Below are 22085 nucleotides of genomic sequence, written 5' to 3'. Positions count from 1 at the left end.
GGGGACAAAAGGGATTGCATTGATTGTGATCGTTTTGTGCACAGTATTGATGATGACGAGTATTGTCCGGATTGGCCCATTGTTCGCCGTTCACAAGACCAAATTTGTAACGGTCATGGTATTAAATTATTAAACTTATGTAAATCATGTTCAATTCGCATTGCTAATGGTAGATTAAGTAATGATTTTCATAATGGGGATTTCACATACGTATGTTCAACAGGTGTTATCGACTATTTACTGTTAAGTGACCATGATTTTAATTTGGCACATATTTTACCATTGGTGTATTTAACGAGTGGTCAGATCATGCCCCGATTTATTTTAGCATGTATACCTATTGGTCATGATCTAATATATAATTCTCACGAATATGTCAAATCTAGTATTCGATGGAATGATGCACTTTGTGACTTTTTTTGATGCAATAGTATTGCAAAATTGCCCGTTTTCAACTCTATTGTAAATGATGTTACATTTGATAGTCGTATTGCAGTTAATGATTGTATAAAAACATTTACACATGTCATTAATTCTGTAGCAGAGCCATTGTATCCGATAAGCCTATTGTTGATCAAGGCGTATGTAAAAAGGCTGACTGGTTTGATGAAGAATGATTTAATGCTTAACGTCTGTATATCAATGCACTGAATAAATATAATAGTTGTAAAAATGAAATAAATAGGCAATCATTTTGTGAAAATGAAAAGCTTTATAAATGCCTTGTTAAAAAGAAGAAAAGACGTTGTAAAATTAATAAGATAAAGGCAATTGAAAAGCTAAGGAACTGTTAACCAAAATATTTTTTAGGCATTTCAGTAAAATGAAATCTAATAATGATTACAGCACTGATGAATTCTTTTGCTTTTTTCAACTTTGAACGATGATATGCCAACTTGCATCAAATGTAAATGCAGAGAAGTTCTGTAATAATCATGATTTTGATAATAATGATTGTATTTTTGAAGAGCTTGATACTCCAACCACTGTGCAGGAAATTGAAAATATAACAAAAGTATTAAAGAAAAATAAAGCTTTCGCCGGTGACAAATTGTTTAATGAATACTTCGTTGCAACTATTGACGTTTTATCGTCTTATTTGGTAGACATTTTTAACGGTATTCTTCATACCGGGGGTTTTCCCGACCAATGCATGGAAGGTTTTATAGTTCCTTTGTTTAAGAAAAATGACCCCCTTGATGTAAATAATTATAGAGGTATTACGCTTGTCAGTTGTTTCTCTAAAAAAAATTCAGGAATACTTAATAAACGTATTACAGATTGGGCTAAAAATAATAATATTATAAGTGATGCCCAATTCGGTTTTAGAAAAGGTCGCCCAACAGTTGATGCATTTTTGTGCTGAATGCTGCTATAAGTAAATGTTTGAATGAAAATAAACGCTTAGCGTGTGAATTTATAGAGTTTACGAAAGCCTTTGATAGTATTTATAGAAATGGTCTTTGGGTTAAGTTATATAATGTAGGTGTTCGTGGAAAAACGTTGAAAAATATGCGCGATATGTACTCCAAGGTAAGAGCACGTGTTACTAAGTGTAGCTCATTTTCTGATTTCTTTAAATGTTCTGTAGGCTTAAAGCAAGGTGAAGTCATGTCTCCGATATTGTTTTCATTATTTTTAGAAGATCTAGAGTTGTATTCATTTGATAGTATTGATTCAGGTATTACTTTAGAAGAAATATCTTTCATATTATGTTATTTGCAGATGATATGGTTATAATGGGACAATCTCCAAAAGATTTGCAAAAAAGCTTAAATTTGTTGAATTCATATTGTAAATGTTGGGGATTAGAAGTAAATCCAGATAAAAGTAAAATAGTTGTGTTTAGAAAACGAGGTCCTATTAAAATTATTGAAAAATGGACTTACAATGACTGTAACTTAGAAGTTGTTGATGATTTCAAATTATCTTCGAACGGTATTTAGTTATACTGGAAGTTTTATATTGAATCAATCGACTCTTGCTGGTTAAGGTTTAAAGGCTCTTAATGTCCTTCTTTCAAATGTTAAAAATAAGCCTTTAAAACCAAGTACAGTATGTCAACTGTATGATGCATTTGTCTCATCAGTTCTTAATTACGTTTGCGAAATTTGGGGATTTGGAAAAAAATAAGGAAATCGAAAGGGTTCATCTGTAGTTTTGTAAATTATTGTTATTATTAACATGTTAAACAGTCCACATCGACAGTGTCAATTTATGGTGAACTAGGAGGATATCCATTGTATATAACAAGACATACACGAATTATAAAATTTTGGTGTAAAACACTAAATAGCGATAATATTATCGTAAGTACATTGTATAATAATCTTTTATCAGATTGTGCGAAAGGGAAAACTAATTGGGCTAGTAATTTAAAACTGTTGCTTAACACAACTGGTTTTTCAAATGTGTGGATAAACCCTAGCTGTGTCGATGTGAACAGGTTCTATTTAGTTTTAAAAGAACGCCTTATAGATCAATTTAAACAATCTTGGTATAATTATATACATAACAGCCCAGTCTTGTGTACTTACAAACATTTTAAAACTTCTTTCGAACGCTTGTATCTGGATACATTTTCTTCAAAGTATCGAATTCCTCTTACTAAACTGAGACCCTCGTCTCACCAGTTACGTATTGAAACTGGGCGTAATGGAAATAACATTGATCATCATGAACGTTATTGCACCATATGTAATAATGGTGACATTGAAGATGAGTTTCATTTTGTTTGTGTGTGTGATGTATATGATAATTTATATAGAATGTATTTGAGAAGAAAATATATCGTTAGGCCTAGCATGATCAAATTTATTGATCTTATGCAAGGTACGAATTATTCCGAACAGCTTAATTTGTGCAAATTTATTTCTAAAGCATTTGAACATCGTCATAACATTGTAAATATTGTTTGTTGATCTTTATTGAAGGTTTACATTTTGGCTTTTTTGCATACCATAATATACCTTTAAAAATCTAGCTTTCATCATGAAAATTATTATATAAATATTTACTAATTAGTTGTTAGGCCATCCTCACTGTGTAAGTGAAATGTTAGTGAAATGTAAAAGTATCTAATGTTAAAGTTTCATGTTAAAAGATTGATTATAAGTTCTTTTCTCATGTCTGAGATTTCAAACCAATCATTTTATCGTTTTATATATGTTTAATTGAATGTATTATATTTATCATGTATTGAGGAGCATTTGTGTTCAAGTTACTTAATAAATAAGTTGAATCTTCAATCTTGAATCTAATATTCTTAAGGTGGATGCAGAAAGAATTTGTACAATAATCGGGATAAATTATTTGACTTTATAGAATTAACTATAGATTTGAATGCTGCAGGAAATAATAGTTTGCATGTGATTATTGCAATTATTGACGAATTATTAAAGTTGGTGGCAATCACGGCGGATAAACATCAAGACGTTTATAAAAAAAGAATGTATAATGGCATCATATTGCATAAAAGAGAAACAAAAGCTTACACAATTATTAAATCCTTAGTATGTCTTTTCTAAAAATAATCCGTTGCCGTTTTTTAATGAAAAAAGGTAGAGAAAAGACATCCATAAAGCGATTTTTTCATTGCTTTCTTAAAATTAAACTTACCGTGAAATAAGAACTGTGGGCCAATTTTGAGGGAAATAAAATAAGCAAAGATTGCATATAATTTAATTGTCACACCAGTTATTAATGCAAAGTATAATGTAGGTCTGTGACAAAACGGTAACAACCCCCCTCCCCCCCCCCCCCCGGAAAAATGACTATAACAAGGTAGATTTGTTAGAGTCCAAGTAAGCTGATACCTTAGCAAATGATTTACACAAACCAATTAAATGAACATTTCGAAGCAGACGAGTTATTTTTATTGATGAAATATGGTCAGGAGGTTTGGTTGACATGCAAGGCTTTTCTGCATTTAAACAAAATAACAAATGTTTATTAATAATCATTGGCAAAGTTAATATGCGTGGATAATACCATCAAAATATAAAACAGGTATATCTATTTTACTTTATTAAAGTGTCTTTAAAAATGGCTTTCCAAAAGTTATATTGATAAATGCCGGTTCCCAGTCTTAGTGCGTCCCATAACTACCTTCTAATTGTAACAGCCATTAAAAGTAAGTCAATGTGCTTGGTTTACCCAAATAGTGGGTCCCCAGACGTTGAGGGTCAAAATCAAGCTGACCATAAGTTGGAAGTTATTCGGCGGTACCGAGTGATATCCCTGAATGCCCCCTACATGCCAATACCCGGTCTTGGGGGGAGGGGGTTCACATCGCCTCCTTCTGGTCGTAACAGTTACCCAAAGTAGTTAAATGTGGTTGTTTACCCAAAAGCGGATCCCCAAACGTTTATGGTCGATTTTGGTCAAGCTGACCCCAGAATGGAAGTTATTTGGGTGTAAGGTGATAGCTATAGATATCCTCTACAAACCTTTTCCCGGTTTTAGGGCGTCACATCGCCTCCTACTAGTCGTACATGAAACCGATAGTAAGTCAATATGCATGTATTACCCAAATAACGGGCCCCTGACGTTTTGGATCAATTTTGGTCAAGCTGATCAAAGATTTAAGTTATTGGGCATTGCTAGGTGATAATCCTGGATGTCCCCTACATTCAAGCACCTTGTCTTAGAGCGTCACCTGCGTCATTCTGGTCGTAACAGCAATCTGAAGTGCTTGCTTAACTCAAATAAGGGTTCGTAAGACGTTGGAGTTAATTTTTGTGAAGCTGATCCCAGGATGGAAGTTATTTGGCGGTGTAAGCGATAGCCATAGATGTCCTCTGTATGCCAGTACTGGATCTAAGGGCGTCATGTCGCCTCCTTCTGGTCGTACCAGAAGCCAAACGTATGTCAATGTACATGTTTTATCCAAATAATCGGCCCCAGACGTTTTTGGTGGAGTTTTGCAAACCTGACCCAAGATTAAAGTTAATGGGCGGTGCTAAATACTGTCGTCCCCTACATGTCAGTACCTGTTCTAAAGGCGTCACATCACCTCATTCTGGTCATACTGCTAACCCAAAGAAGTCCAATGAGCTTGTGTTACCCAATTACGGGATCCAACGCCGTTTTTGGTCAATTTTGGTCAAGCTGACCTGAATATGGATGTTATTATGCGTTTTTAGGTGAAAACCCTGGGTGTCCCTTCCATGTCAGTACCCGGTATTTGGGCATCACATTGCCTCCTTTTAGCCGTAACATACAACCAAAGTAAGTTATTTGCTTTTTGTACGTAAATAGAGGTTGCCAAGACGTTGAGGTCAATTTGGTCAAGCTCACCACAAGATGTAAGTTATTGGGCGGTGCTAGGTGATAGCCCTGGATGTCCCCTACATGCCAGTACCCGGTCTGTGGGCGTCACATCGCCTCCTTCTGGTCGTTCCAGCAACCCAAAGTAGGTCAGTGTGCTTGTTTTACCCAAATAAGGGGTCCTGGACGTTGGGGGCCGATTTTGGTTAAGCTCAAGCCAAGATGGAAGTTATTGAGCGGTGCTAGGTGATAGCCCTGGATGTCCCCATCATGTCAGTATCCGGTCTTGGGGCGTCACATCGCCTCCTTCTGGTCGTTCCAGCAACCCAAAGTAGGTCAGTGTGCTTGTTTTACCCAATTAGGGGGTCCTGGACGTTGGGGTCGATTTTGGTCAAGCTCACCCAAAGATGGAAGTTATTGAGCGGTGCTAGGTGATAGTCCTGGATGTTCCCTTCATGTCAGTACCCGGTCTTGGGGCGTCACAACGCCTCCTTTTGGGTCGTTCCAGCAACCCAAAGTAGGTCAGTGTGCTTGTTTTACCTAAATAGGGGGTCCTGGACGTTGGGGGTCGATTTTGGTCAAACTCACCCCAAGATTGAAGTTATTGAGCGGTGCTAGGTAATAGACCCGGATGTCCCCTTCATGTCAGTACCCGGTCTTGGGGCGTCACATCGTCTCCTTCTGGTCGTTCCAGCAACCTACAGTAGTTCAGTGTGCTTGTTTTACCCAAATAAGGGGTCCTGGACGTTGGGGGTTCGATTTTGGTCAAACTCACCCAAAGATGGAAGTTATTGAGCGGTGCTAGGTGATAGTCCTGGTGTTTTCTTCATGTCAGTACCCGGTCTTAGGGCGTCACATCGCCTCCTTCTGGTCGTTCCAGCAACCCAAAGTAGGTCAGTGTGCTTGTTTTACCCAAATAGGGGGCCCTGGACGTTGGGGTCGATTTTTGTCAAACTCACCCCAAGATGGAAGTTATTGGGCGGTGCTAGGTGATAGTCCTGGATGTTCCCTACATGCCAGAACCCGGTCTTGGGGCATCACATCGCCTCCTTCTGGTCGTTCCGGCAACCCAAAGTAGGTCAGTGTGCTAGTTTTACCCAATTAGGGGGTCCTGGACGTTGGGGGTCGATTTTGGTCAAGCTCACGCCAAGATGGAAGTTATTGAGCGGTGCTAGGTGATAGTCCTGGATGTTCCCTTCATGTCAGTACCCGGTCTTGGGGCGTCACATCGCCTCCTTCTGGGTCGTTCCAGCAACCCAAAGTAGGTCAGTGTGCTTGTTTTACCCAAATATGGGGTCCTGGACGTTGGGGGTCGATTTTGATCAAACTCACCCCAAGATGGAAGTTATTGAGCGGTGCTAGGTGATAGCCCTGGATGTCCCCTTCATGTCAGTACCCGGTCTTGGGGCATCACATCGTCTCCTTCTGGTCGTTCCAGCAACCTACAGTAGTTCAGTGTGCTTGCTTTACCCAAATAGGGGGTCCTGGACGTTGTGGGTCGATTTTGGTCAAACTCACCCCAAGATGGAAGTTATTGAGCGGTGCTAGGTGATAGTCCTGGATGTTCTCTTCATGTCAGTACCCGATCTTGGGGCGTCACATCACCTCCTTCTGGTCGTTTCAGCAACCCAAAGTAGGTCAGTGTGCTTGTTTTACCCAAATAGGGGGTCCTGGACGTTGGGGGTCGATTTTGGTCAAGCTCACCCCAAGATGGAAGTTATTGGGCGGTGCTAGGTGATAGCCCTGGATGTCCCCTTCATGTCAATACCCGGTCTTGGGGTGTCATATCGTCTCCTTCTGGTCGTTCCAGCAACCTACAGTAGTTCAGTGTCCTTGTTTTACCCAAATAGGGGGTCCTGGACGTTGGGGGTCTATTTTGGTCAAACTCACCCCAAGATGGAAGTTATTGAGCGGTGCTAGGTGATAGCCCTGGATGTCCCCTACATGCCAGTACCCGGTCTTGGGGCATCATATCGCCTCCTTCTGGTCGTTCCAGCAACCCAAAGTAGGTCAGTATGCTTGATTTACCCAAATAGGGGATCCTGGACGTTGGTGTCAATTTTTGCCAAACTCACCCAAAGATGGAAGTTATTGGGTGGTGCTAGGTGATAGTCCTGGATGTCCCCTACATGCTAGTACCCGGTCTTAGGGCGTCACATCGCCTCCTTCTGGTCGTTCTAGCAACCCAAAGTAGGTCAGTGTGCTTGTTTTACCTAATTAGGGGGTCCTGGACGTTGGGGTCGATTTTGGTCAAGCTCACGCCAAGATGGAAGTTATTGAGCGGTGCTAGGTGATAGTCCTGGATGTTCCCTTCATGTCAGTACCCGGTCTTGCGGCGTCACATCGCCTCCTTCTGGTCGTTCCAGCAACCCAAAGTAGGTCAGTGTGCTTGTTTTACCTAAATAGGGGGTCGTGGACGTTGGGGGGTCGATTTTGGTCAAACTGACCCCAAGATGGAAGTTATTGAGCGGTGCTAGGTGATAGCCCTGGATGTCCCCTACATGCCAGTACCCGGTCTTGGGGCATCACATCGCCTCCTTCTGGTCGTTCCAGCAACCCAAAGTAGGTCAGTGTGCTAGTTTTACCGAAATAGGGGCCCTGGACGTTGGGGTCGATTTTTGCCAAGCTCACCCCAAGATGGAAGTTATTGGGCGGTGCTAGGTATTAGTCCTGGATGTCCCCTACATGCCAGTACCCGGTCTTAGGGCGTCACATCGCCTCCTTCTGGTTGTTCCAGCAACCCAAAGTAGGTCAGTGTGCTTGTTTTACCCAATTAGGGGGTCCTGGACGTTGGGGGTCGATTTTGGTCAAATTCACCCCAAGATGGAAGTTACTGAGCGGTGCTAGGTGATAGTCCTGGATGTTCCCTTCATGTCAGTACCCGGTTTTGGGGCGTCACATCGCCTCCTTCTGGTCGTTCCAGCAACCCAAAGTAGGTCAGTGTGCTTGTTTTACCCAACTAAGGGGTCCTGAACGTTGGGGGTCGATTTTGGTCAAGCTCACCCCAAGATGGAAGTTATTGAGCGGTGCTAGGTGATAGACCTAGATGTCCCCTTCATGTCAGTACCCGGTCTTAAGGCGTCACATCGCCTCCTTCTGTTCGTTCCAGCAACCCAAAGTAGGTCAATGTATTTGTTTTACCCAAATAAGGGGTCCTGGACGTTAGGGATCGATTTTGGTCAAGCTCACCCCAAGATGGAAGTTATTGAGCGGTGCTAGGTGATATCCCTGGATGTCCCCTTCATGTCAGTACCCGGTCTTGGGGCATCACATCGTCTCCTTCTGGTCGTTCCAGCAACCTACAGTAGTTCAGTGTGCTTGTTTTACCCAAATAGGGGATCCTGGACGTTGGGGGTCGATTTTGGTCAAACTCACCCCAAGATGGAAGTTATTGGGCGGTGCTAGGTGATAGTCCTGGATGTTCTCTTCATGTCAGTACCCGGTCTGGGGGCGTTACATCGCCTCCTTCTGGTCGTTCCAGCAACCCAAAGTATGTCAATGTGCTTGTTTTACCCAAATAGGGGGTCCTGGACGTTGGGGGTCGATTTTGGTCAAGCTCACCCCAAGATGGAAGTTATGGAGCGGTGCTAGGTGATAGCCCTAGATGTCCCCTTCATGTCAGTACCCGGTCTGGGGGCGTCACATCGCCTCCTTCTGGTCGTTCCAGCAACCCAAAGTAGTTCAGTGTGCTTGTTTTACCCAAATAGGGGGTCCTGGACGTTGTGGGTCGATTTTGGTCAAACTCACCCCAAGATGGAAGTTATTGAGCGGTGCTAGATGATAGTCCTGGATGTCCCCTACATGCCAGTACCCGGTCTTAGGGCGTCACATCGCCTCCTTCTGGTCGTTTCAGCAACCCAAAGTAGGTCAGTGTGCTTGTTTTACCCAAATAGGGGGTCCTGGACGTTGGGGGTCGATTTTGGTCAAGCTCACCCCAAGATGGAAGTTATTGGGCGGTGCTAGGTGATAGCCCTGGATGTCCCCTTCATGTCAATACCCGGTCTTGGGGCGTCACATCGTCTCCTTCTGGTCGTTCCAGCAACCTACAGTAGTTCAGTGTCCTTGTTTTACCCAAATAGGGGGTCCTGGACGTTGGGGGTCGATTTTGGTCAAACTCACCCCAAGATGGAAGTTATTGGGCGGTGCTAGGTGATAGCCCTGGATGTCCCCTACATGCCAGTACCCGGTCTTGGGGCATCATATCGCCTCCTTCTGGTCGTTCCAGCAACCCAAAGTAGGTCAGTATGCTTGATTTACCCAAATAGGGGGTCCTGGACGTTGGGGTCGATTTTTGCCAAACTCACCCCAAGATGGAAGTTATTGGGTGGTGCTAGGTGATAGTCCTGGATGTCCCCTACATGCTAGTACCCGGTCTTAGGGCGTCACATCGCCTCCTTCTGGTCGTTCTAGCAACCCAAAGTAGGTCAGTGTGCTTGTTTTACCCAAATAGGGGGCCCTGGACGTTGGGGTCGATTTTTGCCAAGCTCACCCCAAGATGGAAGTTGTTGGGCGGTGCTAGGTGATAGTCCTGGATGTCCCCTACATGCCAGTACCCGGTCTTAGGGCGTCACATCGCCTCCTTCTGGTCGTTCCAGCAACCCAAAGTAGGTCAGTGTGCTTGTTTTACCCAATTAGGGGGTCCTGGACGTTGGGGGTCGATTTTGGTCAAATTAACCCCAAGATGGAAGTTATTGAGCGGTGCTAGCTGATAGTCCTGAATGTTCCCTTCATGTCAGTACCCGGTCTTGGGGCGTCACATCGCCTCCTTCTGGTCGTTCCAGCATCCCAAAGTAGGTCAGTGTGCTTGTTTTACCCAAATAGGGGGTCCTGGACGTTGGGGGTCGATTTTGGTCAAGCTCACCCCAAGATGGAAGTTATTGAGCGGTGCTAGGTGATAGGCCTAGATGTCCCCTTCATGTCAGTACCCGGTCTTAAGGCGTCACATCGCCTCCTTCTGTTCGTTCCAGCAACCCAAAGTAGGTCAATGTGCTTGTTTTACCCAAATAGGGGGTCCTGGACGTTGGGGATCGATTTTGGTCAAGCTCACCCCTAGATGGAAGTTATTGAGCGGTGCTAGGTGATAGTCCTGGATGTCCCCTACATGCCAGTACCCGGTCTTAGGGCGTCACATCGCCTCCATCTGGTCGTTCCAGCAACCCAAAGTAGGTCAGTGTGTTTGTTTTTCCCAAATAGGGGGTCCTGGACGTTGGGGGTCGATTTTGGTCAAGCTCACCCCAAGATGGAAGTTATTGAGCGGTGCTAGGTGATAGCCCTAGATGTCCCCTTCATGTCAGTACCCGGTCTTAGGGCGTCACATCGCCTCCTCCTGGTCGTTCCAGCAACTCAAAGTAGTTCAGTGTGCTTGTTTTACCCAAATAGGGGGTCCTGGACGTTGGGGGTCGATTTTGGTCAAACTCACCCCAAGATGGAAGTTATTGAGCGGTGCTAGGTGATAGTCCTCGATGTTCTCTTCATGTTAGTACCCGGTCTTGGGGCGTCACATCGCCTCCTTCTGGTCGTTCCAGCAACCCAAAGTAGGTCAGTGTGCTTGTTTTACCCAAATAGGGGGCCCTGGACGTTTGGGTCGATTTTGGTCAAACTCACCCCAAGATGGAAGTTATTGAGCGGTGCTAGATGATAGTTCTGGATGTCTCCTACATGCCAGTACCCGGTCTGGGGGCGTCACATCGCCTCCTTCTGGTCGTTCCAGCAACCCAAAGTAGATCAGTGTGCTTGTTTTACCCAAATAGGGGGCCCTGGACGTTGGGGGTCGATTTTGGTCAAGCTCACCCCAAGATGGAAGTTATTGGGCGGTGCTAGGTGATAGCCCTCTATGTCCCCTTCATGTCTGTACCCGGTCTTGGGGAGTCACATCGCCTCCTTCTGGTCGTATTAGCAACCCATAGTAGGTCAATGTGCTTGTTTTAACCAAATATGAGTTTCCCTTACGTTTAAGTTAATTGTGTTTAGGCTGAATCTAAGATGGAAGTCATGCGGCACTGCTAGGTGATAGCCCAGATGTCCATTTTATGCCAGTTACCTGTCTTATGGCGTTACATCGCCTCCTTTTGGTCGTATTAGCAACCCAAAGTAGTTTAATGTGTTTGTTTAACTCAATCAAAAGGGCCCAAGAGGTTGGGGTCAATTTATTCAAGCTGACCCTAAGATTGAAGTCATTTGTAGGTGCCAGTTCATAGCCATTGCCAGTACCCTGTCTTAGAGCGTCAAATTGCCTCCTTCTGGTCGTAACAAGGGGTCCCAAGGATTTAGGTGCGGCATCTTGCTGTCGTACTAACAACACAATTTCCTTAATTTCTTTGCCATGCACTGACCCCGTCTTGGAGGATACATATGGTCTTCCTAACCCCAGTACTACGCTTATTAAATGATTACAGGGAATAGTCTTTTTAAAGGGTCTGCGTCGTATGCTTACCCTGTCTTCTGGAGTCTTTATTTGATCAGCATGAATCTTAGATAATTACACTATCAACAAAGCGGGATTTTTTTCTTTCAAAAAAAAGCGTTGCCACCGCGGGAGAGAATGCGTCATCGCGGAATATCGCAACGATATATTCCACCGCAGCCAACGCGGTGGTGCGCGTCGTCACCGCAATCATCTGCTGTTACTGCTGTTTCTGCGTACGACTTAATTCCGTATAAATGCACGCGGCAAATCGCCGTAATTCGGCAAAACCGAGATGTTTAGGTATTTGTGGTACAAATAGAATAGAAGAAGTAGATTAAACCGTGCTCGCGGACAGGATTTTACTTGATTGCGAGGGTAAACAATCTCATTGCTCTTATATAAATACTGACTAAACAACCAGAATGCAATTCATAGTAAAACGATTGAAGAATGTTGGTTAAATATTTTGATACCAAATTTTACGAGAACGCTATTCATATTATACATATTTTTACTTAATATAGCGGGTGTTTCGGATTAAAAACCAAATACCAAATATTATAAAGTACAGTATTTATTGGGGGAATGGGGGTAAACTGTGCCAGTAATAATATTTTAAAAAGCTGATGTAATATTTTAAATGTTTATGTTATCTGGGGCCAAAAATAAATCCAATTTAAATTATTCCCCCATGTGTTATCAACATATTAGCTGGTTATCCCGGATACTATTTAGCCGCGGGTAGCCTCTACTGAGTACTGTAGTACATATTAATTTTATGGTTTACTTTTGTTCGTACTGGTTCTTTTTGATTATGTTTCATCGTGTTTTATTTATATAAACCATTTGCGTTAATGATATTTTCTTTGAAACATTGTTGTTGTGTGGCAGGTGTTCTTATTGGCTGCTGGAAAATAGTAGATTCCTTTCACATTTCGTGTTTCGTGGTAAAAGTACTTATTGGCTGCTAAGTCCCTTATTGGCTGCTGTACTTATTGGCTGCTGTTATTGGCTGCTAGCTTGCTGTCAGTGATTCTGAACAAGATTTTACTGGATTAAACGGGTATTGACGCCATTTGATAAAATTTAAAAAAACATTCTTTTTTTTAAATTTTATGTGACATCAATTATGGCCAAACCGAATGTAAGGAAAGTCACGCTGTGTTGTGACTAGTTGAAATTCGTAGACTACCATATCGTACCATTTTAAGCCTCAATTATGCTCGTTAAGCGAAGCTTTTTAACGTTTGACATTGTTTATGTTTCCCTTAACGCCATAATTTAACAGATTCATACTAACGTTAAATTTATTGTGTGACTGTTAACTGTTCAAGAACACTGAATTGTTAAATAAATGCACTAAATGATATTTTAGACAATACATTTTACTAATTACACTAGTGTCCCATGAAAAGCTTATTCAGATCAGCTTCTGTCAACAAAACATTGCGATTAAATGGAGGGTGTATACGCCAGGATCCGTGACCTATTATTGGAAATACTTGAACTATTATATCAATTCCACGTCAGGACCATCATCAGCCTTGATATTTTGTTTGTGTTTATGTACTAATATCATCTTGAATTGTTCATCTATTCGTGAGGGACACCAAGCCAATTTTAATTTCTTTTTTCTTTTTGAAACACGTGAGACAGGTAACTTTTTGAGCAGCTTCACATGGAACATTTTTTTAGCGTTTCTTTTTCATATTGGGCATAATTATCCCCAAGTATTGATCCTTAGTTATTCTAGATGCTGACTAAGATATGATAAATATATGTGGGTTAAGTGCATTTCTGTGAAGCTGTTATGTTGATATTAGTTACATACGTTTGGTGCCAAGACCCATCCTTACTGATTGTCAAACCAAGATGCTTGTACCAGTAGTGATCAGCAAGTTGAACTAATGTGTTATCACAAAGAAGTTGTTGGTTCAACCTACAATGCATTGATCACTATTTAAATTTTGGTGTGATGAATGGTCTTTTATATGATTTGTGTGTTATGCACTTTAATTAAGAAGCCAGATAAGAAATCAAAGGGACTTATTAATTGTATGATGAAAATTATGGCCCTTTATTATCCGACTTCTGGTAAAGGTTTTGCAAGTAACCATATTTAAATCAATGTTTTGGCAAAAACATCATTTATTGCTTTGAATTTCTAGACGTGTTCCCAACTATCCATCATACTTAATTTATCTAGTCAGATAATTATCCTACAAATAATACATATGATGTCCCTTTATTATGATCCCACTAAGAAATTTGGGGAAATAGTCTAGTGCGCTGTCTCTGTGACAGGTCTTTTATTTTTTTCCATTCAAATCAAAATCACAGCTTCCTTCCAAGACATCATCTTGCTTTTTTTTTAAATTTCAGCTCAAATAAAAGGTTTTTTCTGCCATCCTTAATCAAGGATATCCATCTTGCAACAGTAGGAGGGCTCATCCTAGAGAGAAATTTTAGGGAGAAGTGAGATTGGGGGAGGGTATGGGAGGGGGAGTTGGACAATTTGGAGATTTTAAATGTCAAATAGTGGGTTCTTGTGTGTTCTGGACAATTTTTCTATGCATTCAAATAGGTGTTCTTATTTTAAAATGGTTATACTGGTTGATTTTAGTTGGTATTAATTTGTTGTATATACCTTATGTATGTTACTCTAGAGAAAAGGCAAAAAACCAGGAGTAAGAACGACTTCTATCCAAGATCTTTCCCAAACTGGTAATGATTATTCTGTAATTATATTTTTTGTAACTCCAGACTGGAATGTAAAGGGTGCCTGTTATACAGCGGAAAGCATGGATGAACAGGCGTTACGGGGCCTGGCAAGCATGGCCTCAAGCCAGGAGCAGTCAAGAGTAATTACTTTTGTTCATTCAAAACATTTGTTACATCGTTTTGAAATGCAATACACTGAAAAGAAATCTTATTGTTATCACATTATGTTAATGCAAGATCTTCCAAAATTAAAGTTACCAGTTTATATTCTTCCCCACTGAACAAGGAGTTAACACCGAAGAGACATTGGATTTTTAGTCTCCAAAAAGAAGGAATAATGTGTCAATATAAAATTCAGTTTTATATTCTTATTTTCATTGGGTAGGAAAAGGTTAAGATTGATAAAATGATCTATTGCTGATATTTGTTTTTCAGGCCCTGGAGTATTTTGAGCACCTGAAGTCCTCGGAGAATGGCTGGAAACTGTGTGCGCAGGCTCTCACCACTAGTCAAGGCTACTGGTATACACAACTCTGCAATATATCATCACCCTTACAGTTAACTATGTGCTGAAATATGAACTAACATGTGTTCATGTATGTGTTTGAAAGTTTTGTTAAAATGTCGAACCAGATTAAATGATTATTTAAAACAGACTTTTTCTTGTTAGCAAATGTTGTTATTGAAAAAGAAAAAGTCAATACATGATTTTGACAAGAAATGGAACCCTTAAAAAGTGTTTTTGTATGGAAAAAACAATGTTTTTAGGAATAACCTGTCAAAAACATTAGTTTAAAAGTTTTTATTTGTATCTATACTGTTTTGCAGGGACGACTATGTGAAGTTCTTTTGTTTGCAAGTTATTGAAGCGTATCTGAAAGACAGGTTTGTTATGGATTTCTAAATTCTAATCTTATGATTTTTCCAAGAACTTTTTGTAAATCAGTATTTAATATGTAGAAAAAAGTGAAGATTACTTTGAGGTTCATTGAACATTAGAAAGTCATTGCTTTTAGTTCACCTTAGCACAAAGATCAGTCTTATGTCTGGCGTCAACAATTGCTTTTAAACATCTCCTAAACTGCCTGGACAATTTTGATGAAACTTCACAGGGATGTGCCTTGGCTGGTGCCCTTTCAAAAATTGTTCACGGAATGAATTGTATCCAGAACTCTGGTATTCATGGCAACCAAAAGGAAAAACATAAAAAATCTTCTTGACAAAAACCTTGAGGCCTAGAGCTAAGTTGTCTGGTGGTCCTCTATCAAGTTGGTTGGAAATTGCCCATGGGGTCAAAACTGGCCCCATCCGGGGGTCACAAGTTTCTTATGTTCTTATATAGGGAAATATTTGAAGATCTTCTCATCTTAAACCCTTGATACTTTGTCTGCATCATCATATAGTGGTCATCTATCAAGTTTGTTCAAATCATGGTGGTCTTGGGGTTCAAAATGGCATCACCCCGGGGGTAACAAGTTTTCTATAGACTTTTATAAAAAACACATTGTTTTTTTTAATCTGATAATAATGACTTTACACTTGAAGGAAGGGCAGAAAATCTTGTGACATTGTTTCTAGGTCAAAACTGGCCACGCTTTAGGGGGTGCCAAGCTTCTATAGACGTGTACGTTTAAATCTGATAGTTAATATATATGTAAAGTTTACTCTTGAAGCAAGGCCAGCAAATATTGATATTTTGTCCCCCTAACTAGAATAATTAACAATTCTCAGCAAAATAAGTAACAAATTAACAACACACTTCCTTGCCTTCACCAGATGTTAATTTCCGATAAACATGTAAACAGTTCCTGTTAGCACTAGTTACTGAAACACAGAGCATTGCTTGTGCAAATGTTGGCCTGCCCGTCATACATTTTTATTTTCATGTAAATGACATGAGTGGCACACTTGCTCGTCTTTGTGGGAAATTTTGCCAGAATCGCCCTCATCTGCAGTGTTCATCTCACAGATAGAAAAGATGATAATTTGTGCAGGAATTAATTTCTTTAGTAAAATGTTACTATATATGGTAACATGTAATATTGTGCAAAATCTTCCTTTAACCATAATTTAAAAAGATGTTTATAGAAGGATATTTCATAACTTCTCGAAGGTGTGTTATTTTAGGTACAGAAAATGCAGCAATGGGGACTGTGAGCTTGTCAGGTCCCTTGTCGCCAGTCTACTCGAGATACAGGTCAGTTCCTGGCATGTGATGGAAATACTTATTTCAAATTATATACACACACTCTGACTTGGAAGGCCTAAGGTTGTGTACAGATGATGATTTTGGTGTTTCTTTGATAGCAATGACACTGGGAAGATCTCCCCATGTACGTCTGATATTATTAAGCTTTAATTATGCCCCCTTTCGAAGAAGTATCTTCTATGGCTGAGAGTGTAAGATAGGTTCATTCCGACCGTAGGATGTTTTGCGGAAACAAGGTTTACCGAGTTTTCGCAAAACACCCTGCATGACGGTCTGGATGAACCTATCTTACATGAGCAGCTATGGTAGATGCTTTTTCTCCCACCTCAGTTAAACAAAATTAAGTAAAAAAGTATTTTTTGCTGGAACTTTTTTGTGCTTAGTGAAAATAATTGCGTATGGATATGTGATAATTCGCGGTTGTCATGGATATGCGCGCAGTGATTCAGATTATGTTTATAGTGAAATCGGTCTTTAAATAGTTCTGAGGAGAGTGAAGCAATGTTTCTTGAATGGTGCGTGAAAACTGACATTTGAAGCGAGAAATAATCAATTACCGTATTTTCCCGACTATAAGGCGATCCGCTTATAAGACGACCCCCCTACTTTGCCCATGAAATCTGGTGTTTTTGTCTTGACTCGTTTATAAGACGGGGTAGATTTTTAAAGCAAATCCAGCACTTGAAATTCTCCAAGTCTGTGATAATGTTCAAGCTAAACAGTCAAATATCAACTAAATTTGTTCATTTGCTTTGGATTATTGATTTTTATTTTCCAATGTTATGGTATGTTTGAACCAGCCTAGACGCAATTTTTGGATTTAAGTGGGTTCATACGGTATTTGATTGACCTATTTAAATACAAACTATTGCAGTGCATCTTTGATCTTTACACAGCTCGTGTTGTGACGTCACAAATTGTACTGTTTGAACTGCAGCCGACAAACAGGACACATTCCATTACATGTGTTAATGAGTTATATTTTCGCAAGTGTTTGTTTGAATTGCAGTTGATGGGACTTAAATTTTGAGTAATAAATAACCATTGATGATTGCGGATAAATTAATGTAATGTGCATGATATATGCAAAGCCTTATAGTAAGGAAAAAGTAAGTTTTATTTACGACATAGAAAAAATAACAATGCATTTAAAAAAAAAAATGTCAAAATAGTTTTATTTTAAAGGTAACAAAATATGTCTCCTGTGAAAAACAACGTGTTTGGACCGATAACGTGTTATATTGAGTGTTCATCGTAGCGAAACAAAGCAGATCTATGGTCGTCTTAATCCGATGGGTGTGATTGTGTCACCTTTATTGGGGTGTCATCCACAGGCAGTAAATCAGTCAGTTGAGTAGCTCATGTTGAATATTCCTGATTATGACTTTATTCTTTATGAAATTCTTATAGACTCGCCTATAAGACGGGCCCCCCTACTTTAAGGTTCAAATTCAGGACCAAATTTCGCCATCTTATAGTCGAGAAAATACGGTAGCGTTCTAAATATTGCCACAAGACAAGGTTTTGATGATGCTACAGACGACAGTCTTCAACAAGGGAGGTACAATGTGGTGACCATTAAAAAGGAGTTCCATACGGGCATTTTATCTTCGCCTGTGGGTAAGATAAAAATTTCTAGCATGGTCAAATTATTGGATCTACTTATCTGAGGTGGGAGAACAGGGATGCTCAGTGGTGGTCTTATAATGCCCCCCTTCAAAAAGCGGGGGAATATTGCTTTGCACATGTCAGTCCATTGGTAGACCAAACCATGTCCGATTGATAACTAGAGGATGCTCAAACCTAAGGTCTTCAAACTTGGTAGGGAGGTTGGTCATCTCCAGTAGATAACCTCTTATCTGTTTATAGGGTAGTAGGTCATGGGCGCGATGACCTTGTAAAATAAAAAATTTGCCTGATTGATATCTACAGTATGCTTGGTCCTATGGTCCTCAATTTTGATAGGGAGTTTGGTCTTTACCAGCAGATGAGCCCTTTTTATACTCCCATTTAGAAAAAACAGGACATATTATACTTTTACTTGTGGCGTAAGGGTTGAAGAGTCCATTCAATAACTTTAGAAGCCTTTGTCCAATCATCACCAAATTTAATCAGAATGTTTATGGGCATAATATCTCTTGTCAAGTTTTATTACAAGCCATATCACTCTTGTCACTCGAGAGTTATCATCTTTTAATTATAGAAATTACCTAAAAGCGGTCTTATCATTGAATATCTTGGTTAGGTTCAATGTCCAGCTATGTTGCCACAGTCAATCCGGAGTTTTGACCCTTAAATTGGCTAAAACTGTATTTTCAGTGTCCACTCTCAAAATAATGTTCAACCACTTATCACCAAACTTGGTGTCCTAGAATTGGGATGGGTAGAATAAGGATGACAGTTGGCACTCTTGTTTAGTCATGGTGACTTTGAACACAAATAGCTTGTTCGATTGATAACCACTATTGATTTTAAAGTCATTGCGTGTGTTAAGGGCCGCATTGACCTTGAACACAAAGTCCTTGTCCCTTTAATATAAAGAGAACACTTGGACATATGGTTTGAGTAGTTGGTGGAAAGGTCAATGATGACCTGTCAGACATTCTATGTGAAATGACTATTTGGCTGCCATAATGCAGGCAGAGGGTTTTTACAAACATGTGTTCTGATAATGAATGTCTGTATGAGAGGGGGCATTTGTCACATGACTGTGACAGCTTTCATTAAACATGGTCAAGTGATATAGGTGATACAGATGTTTTCACAATCAAGTTATTATGAATTAACTTATGCTTGTTGCACAGGGTACAAAGCCAGACAAAAACTTTGTGAAGAACAAGGTGTCACAGATAGTGTCGCTGGTATTTGTGGCCGACTATCCTCATCGTTGGGCAAGTTTTTTCACTGACCTGCTTGGGACCCTTGTACTTGGCCCTGCAGCAACTGACATGTTCTTACGAGTACTGCTGCAGATTGACTCCGAGGTCGTCGACCGCGATATCGTACACACGCAAGAGGTAAACTGCCGGTATTAATTACAAATGTAGTAAACTTAAATTTTGATATGTATTTTGACATTCTGTTTTTGTCAGTATCCTATAACTCTTCAACCAATGTTTGTCCGGAGCAAAACTCATAAACTACTCAAAGGAATTCAAATTCAATAAAATTTGGAACATTGTTAGATGGCAACATGAAGTTACGCATCTTGCAAGAGTTATAAATTTGGGGCACTTTTTCGCCCTTTGTTGAATTTGTTATAAGCAAAATTTGTCCAAGGCATTACTAAATCAGTTTTTGTTAAAAAATGATGCTTTCAAGTTCTTTTTGTATTCCATGACGTAGGGAAAGACTGCCAGTTTTTACCACATTCACTTTCCGACAGAGTTTTGTCTTTGTCTAGTGTAAAATTTGTCTTTGTCTAGTGTAAAATTTGTCTTTGTCTAGTGTAAAATTTGTGCAAAAACTTGGGACTGAAAACAGGCCAGGCTCCAGGCTCATCTGACTCCAAAACTGCAATGGTCAAGTTATTTTGCTGTGGTGTCTTTTGCTAGGAGACAGAGAGGAACACAGCCATCAAGGACGCGATGAGGGAGCAGGCGGTACAACAGCTAACAGATGCCTGGTACCAGATACTGGTAAGTACATGCAGTGATAGGACATTAAGGATCAAACCTTATACAAGTTGTGCAAAAGAGGAGCAGAAATCTCTGTCTTGTTGTTGAGTTTAATATTTACCAAGCAGGAAGGTATCGATCTCAAGGGCATGAGTGTGTGAAGTCATACATTTACCAAGCAGGAATGTATCAACCCCATGGGCATGAGTGTTGGAAGCAGGACTTCTAAAAGTTTGGAACCTCAATCAGTCCGGACCTGGCGACACCCCCCAAAAAAAATCCCCCTCAAAAAAATTGAAAGACCTGTTCATAAGTCCGATTAAATAGAAATGTCACACATTTTCGCGACGTCTTTTCTGTCAATATTTTTTGGTGCTGTGGCAATTTGTAAGAGGGCTCTAGAGCCAGCATGGCCGATTCATATAGTCATTGATACAAGCTTAATTCAAATGAGATTCTCATCAAGTTGTGCGGCGTTTCTAACAAGAACGACTGCGATCGTAATTAACTGGTCGGCGGGAAGCGGTCAGACGACAAAAATTGATTTATTTGCTTAATGCTTCTACAGTGGGTCTGAACACCCAACTGATAACCTTGGAATAATAATATATATCTAGATTAATAAACGGGGCTTCAAGCTATAAGTGTGATGTCAATAACGATTTTTTTCATTACTGCGAATTAAAATGACGTAAGTGGCGTACTTAGCTTTTAGACTATGTCGTTAATCAAGCGTGTCGCTGTTGATATCCTATATATGACTAGGTTAATTAATTGGGATGTTTAATGCTTTCGCTGATTAACAATGACATATGCATTTATCTTAAAAACCGTTTTTAACCAGCAATGGTTCTTTATTACAATTTAAATTTAACAGTTTGGTAATCAACAAACGGATATATCATGTAATGATCGACGACGACATAGAATATTGCCATGTCAAAATATGGACCGATTTTAACACTTAATCAGGATACCTGTAAGCACATAATTAACACATAGTTTGTTTAATTGTGTCTTCTGCAACCTACCAATACACGTGATTGGACCGATTGTAAGTGTCTGCTTATTAACAGATAGGCTATATAGAGTGATCAGCGTAGCAGAAAAAGCAGCTGGTCGCATTGGTCTGATGGTAACTAAGACACTTTATGACCTATTGGAGGTAGTTTTGAATGTGTGAATGACCCATAAATGGTTGTGTATTACAATTTCTACAACTTTTACTGACTTACCGAAAATTTAAAAAAAAATTGAGAAAATTTCGGACCGATTTTTTGACACTTTGGAACTGAAATCAGACCGATCAGGCTTGGTCAAAATCGGTCCAGACCGGCAAATTGCCGGTTTTTAGAAGCTCTGGTCGGAAGTCATACTATTTACCAAGCAAGAAGGTATCAACCTCATGGGCATGAGTGGTCATACTGTTTACCAAGCAAGAAGGTATTAACCTCATGGGCATGAGTGTCTGAAGTCATACTGCCCCCCAAGTAGGAAGGTATCAACCTCATGAGCATTAGTGTCTGAAGTTATATTATCCCCCAAGTAGGAAGGGATCAACCTCAAGGGCATGAGTGTCTGAAGTTATATTATCCACCAAGTAGGAAGGGATCAACCTCAAGGGCATGAGTGTCTGAAGTTATATTATCCACCAAGTAGGAAGGGATCAACCTCATGGGCATGAGTGTCTGAAGTTATATTATCCACCAAGTAGGAAGGTATCAACCTCAAGGGCATGAGTGTCTGAAGTTATATTATCCACCAAGTAGGAAGGTATCAATCTCAAGGGCATGAGTGTCTGAAGTCATACTATTTACCAAGCAAGAAGGTATTAACCTCAAGGGCATGAGTGTCTGAAGTCATA

At 40.3% G+C, this 22085-nt stretch overlaps 1 protein-coding gene across 1 annotated transcript in view; it reads left to right on the top strand.

Moving 5' to 3' along the window:
* Nucleotides 1–12667: 12667 nt before the first annotated feature.
* The window catches only part of LOC128217621 (exportin-T-like), a 49671-nt gene continuing 40253 nt past the window's right edge, over nucleotides 12668–22085 (top strand). The window contains exons 1-7 of the mRNA XM_052924887.1: nucleotides 12668–12737; nucleotides 14438–14535; nucleotides 14831–14916; nucleotides 15224–15280; nucleotides 16523–16592; nucleotides 19409–19621; nucleotides 20159–20242. Coding sequence (XP_052780847.1) covers nucleotides 14476–14535; nucleotides 14831–14916; nucleotides 15224–15280; nucleotides 16523–16592; nucleotides 19409–19621; nucleotides 20159–20242 — 570 coding nt within the window. The 5' untranslated portion in view covers nucleotides 12668–12737; nucleotides 14438–14475. The remainder of the gene's footprint in view (nucleotides 12738–14437; nucleotides 14536–14830; nucleotides 14917–15223; nucleotides 15281–16522; nucleotides 16593–19408; nucleotides 19622–20158; nucleotides 20243–22085) is intronic.

This window comes from Mya arenaria, chromosome 14 (assembly GCF_026914265.1).
Source record: "Mya arenaria isolate MELC-2E11 chromosome 14, ASM2691426v1".
Classification (NCBI taxonomy): domain Eukaryota; kingdom Metazoa; phylum Mollusca; class Bivalvia; order Myida; family Myidae; genus Mya; species Mya arenaria.
Note: the sequence above shows the minus strand (reverse complement) of the source record. Positions and strands in the feature narration are given on the sequence as shown.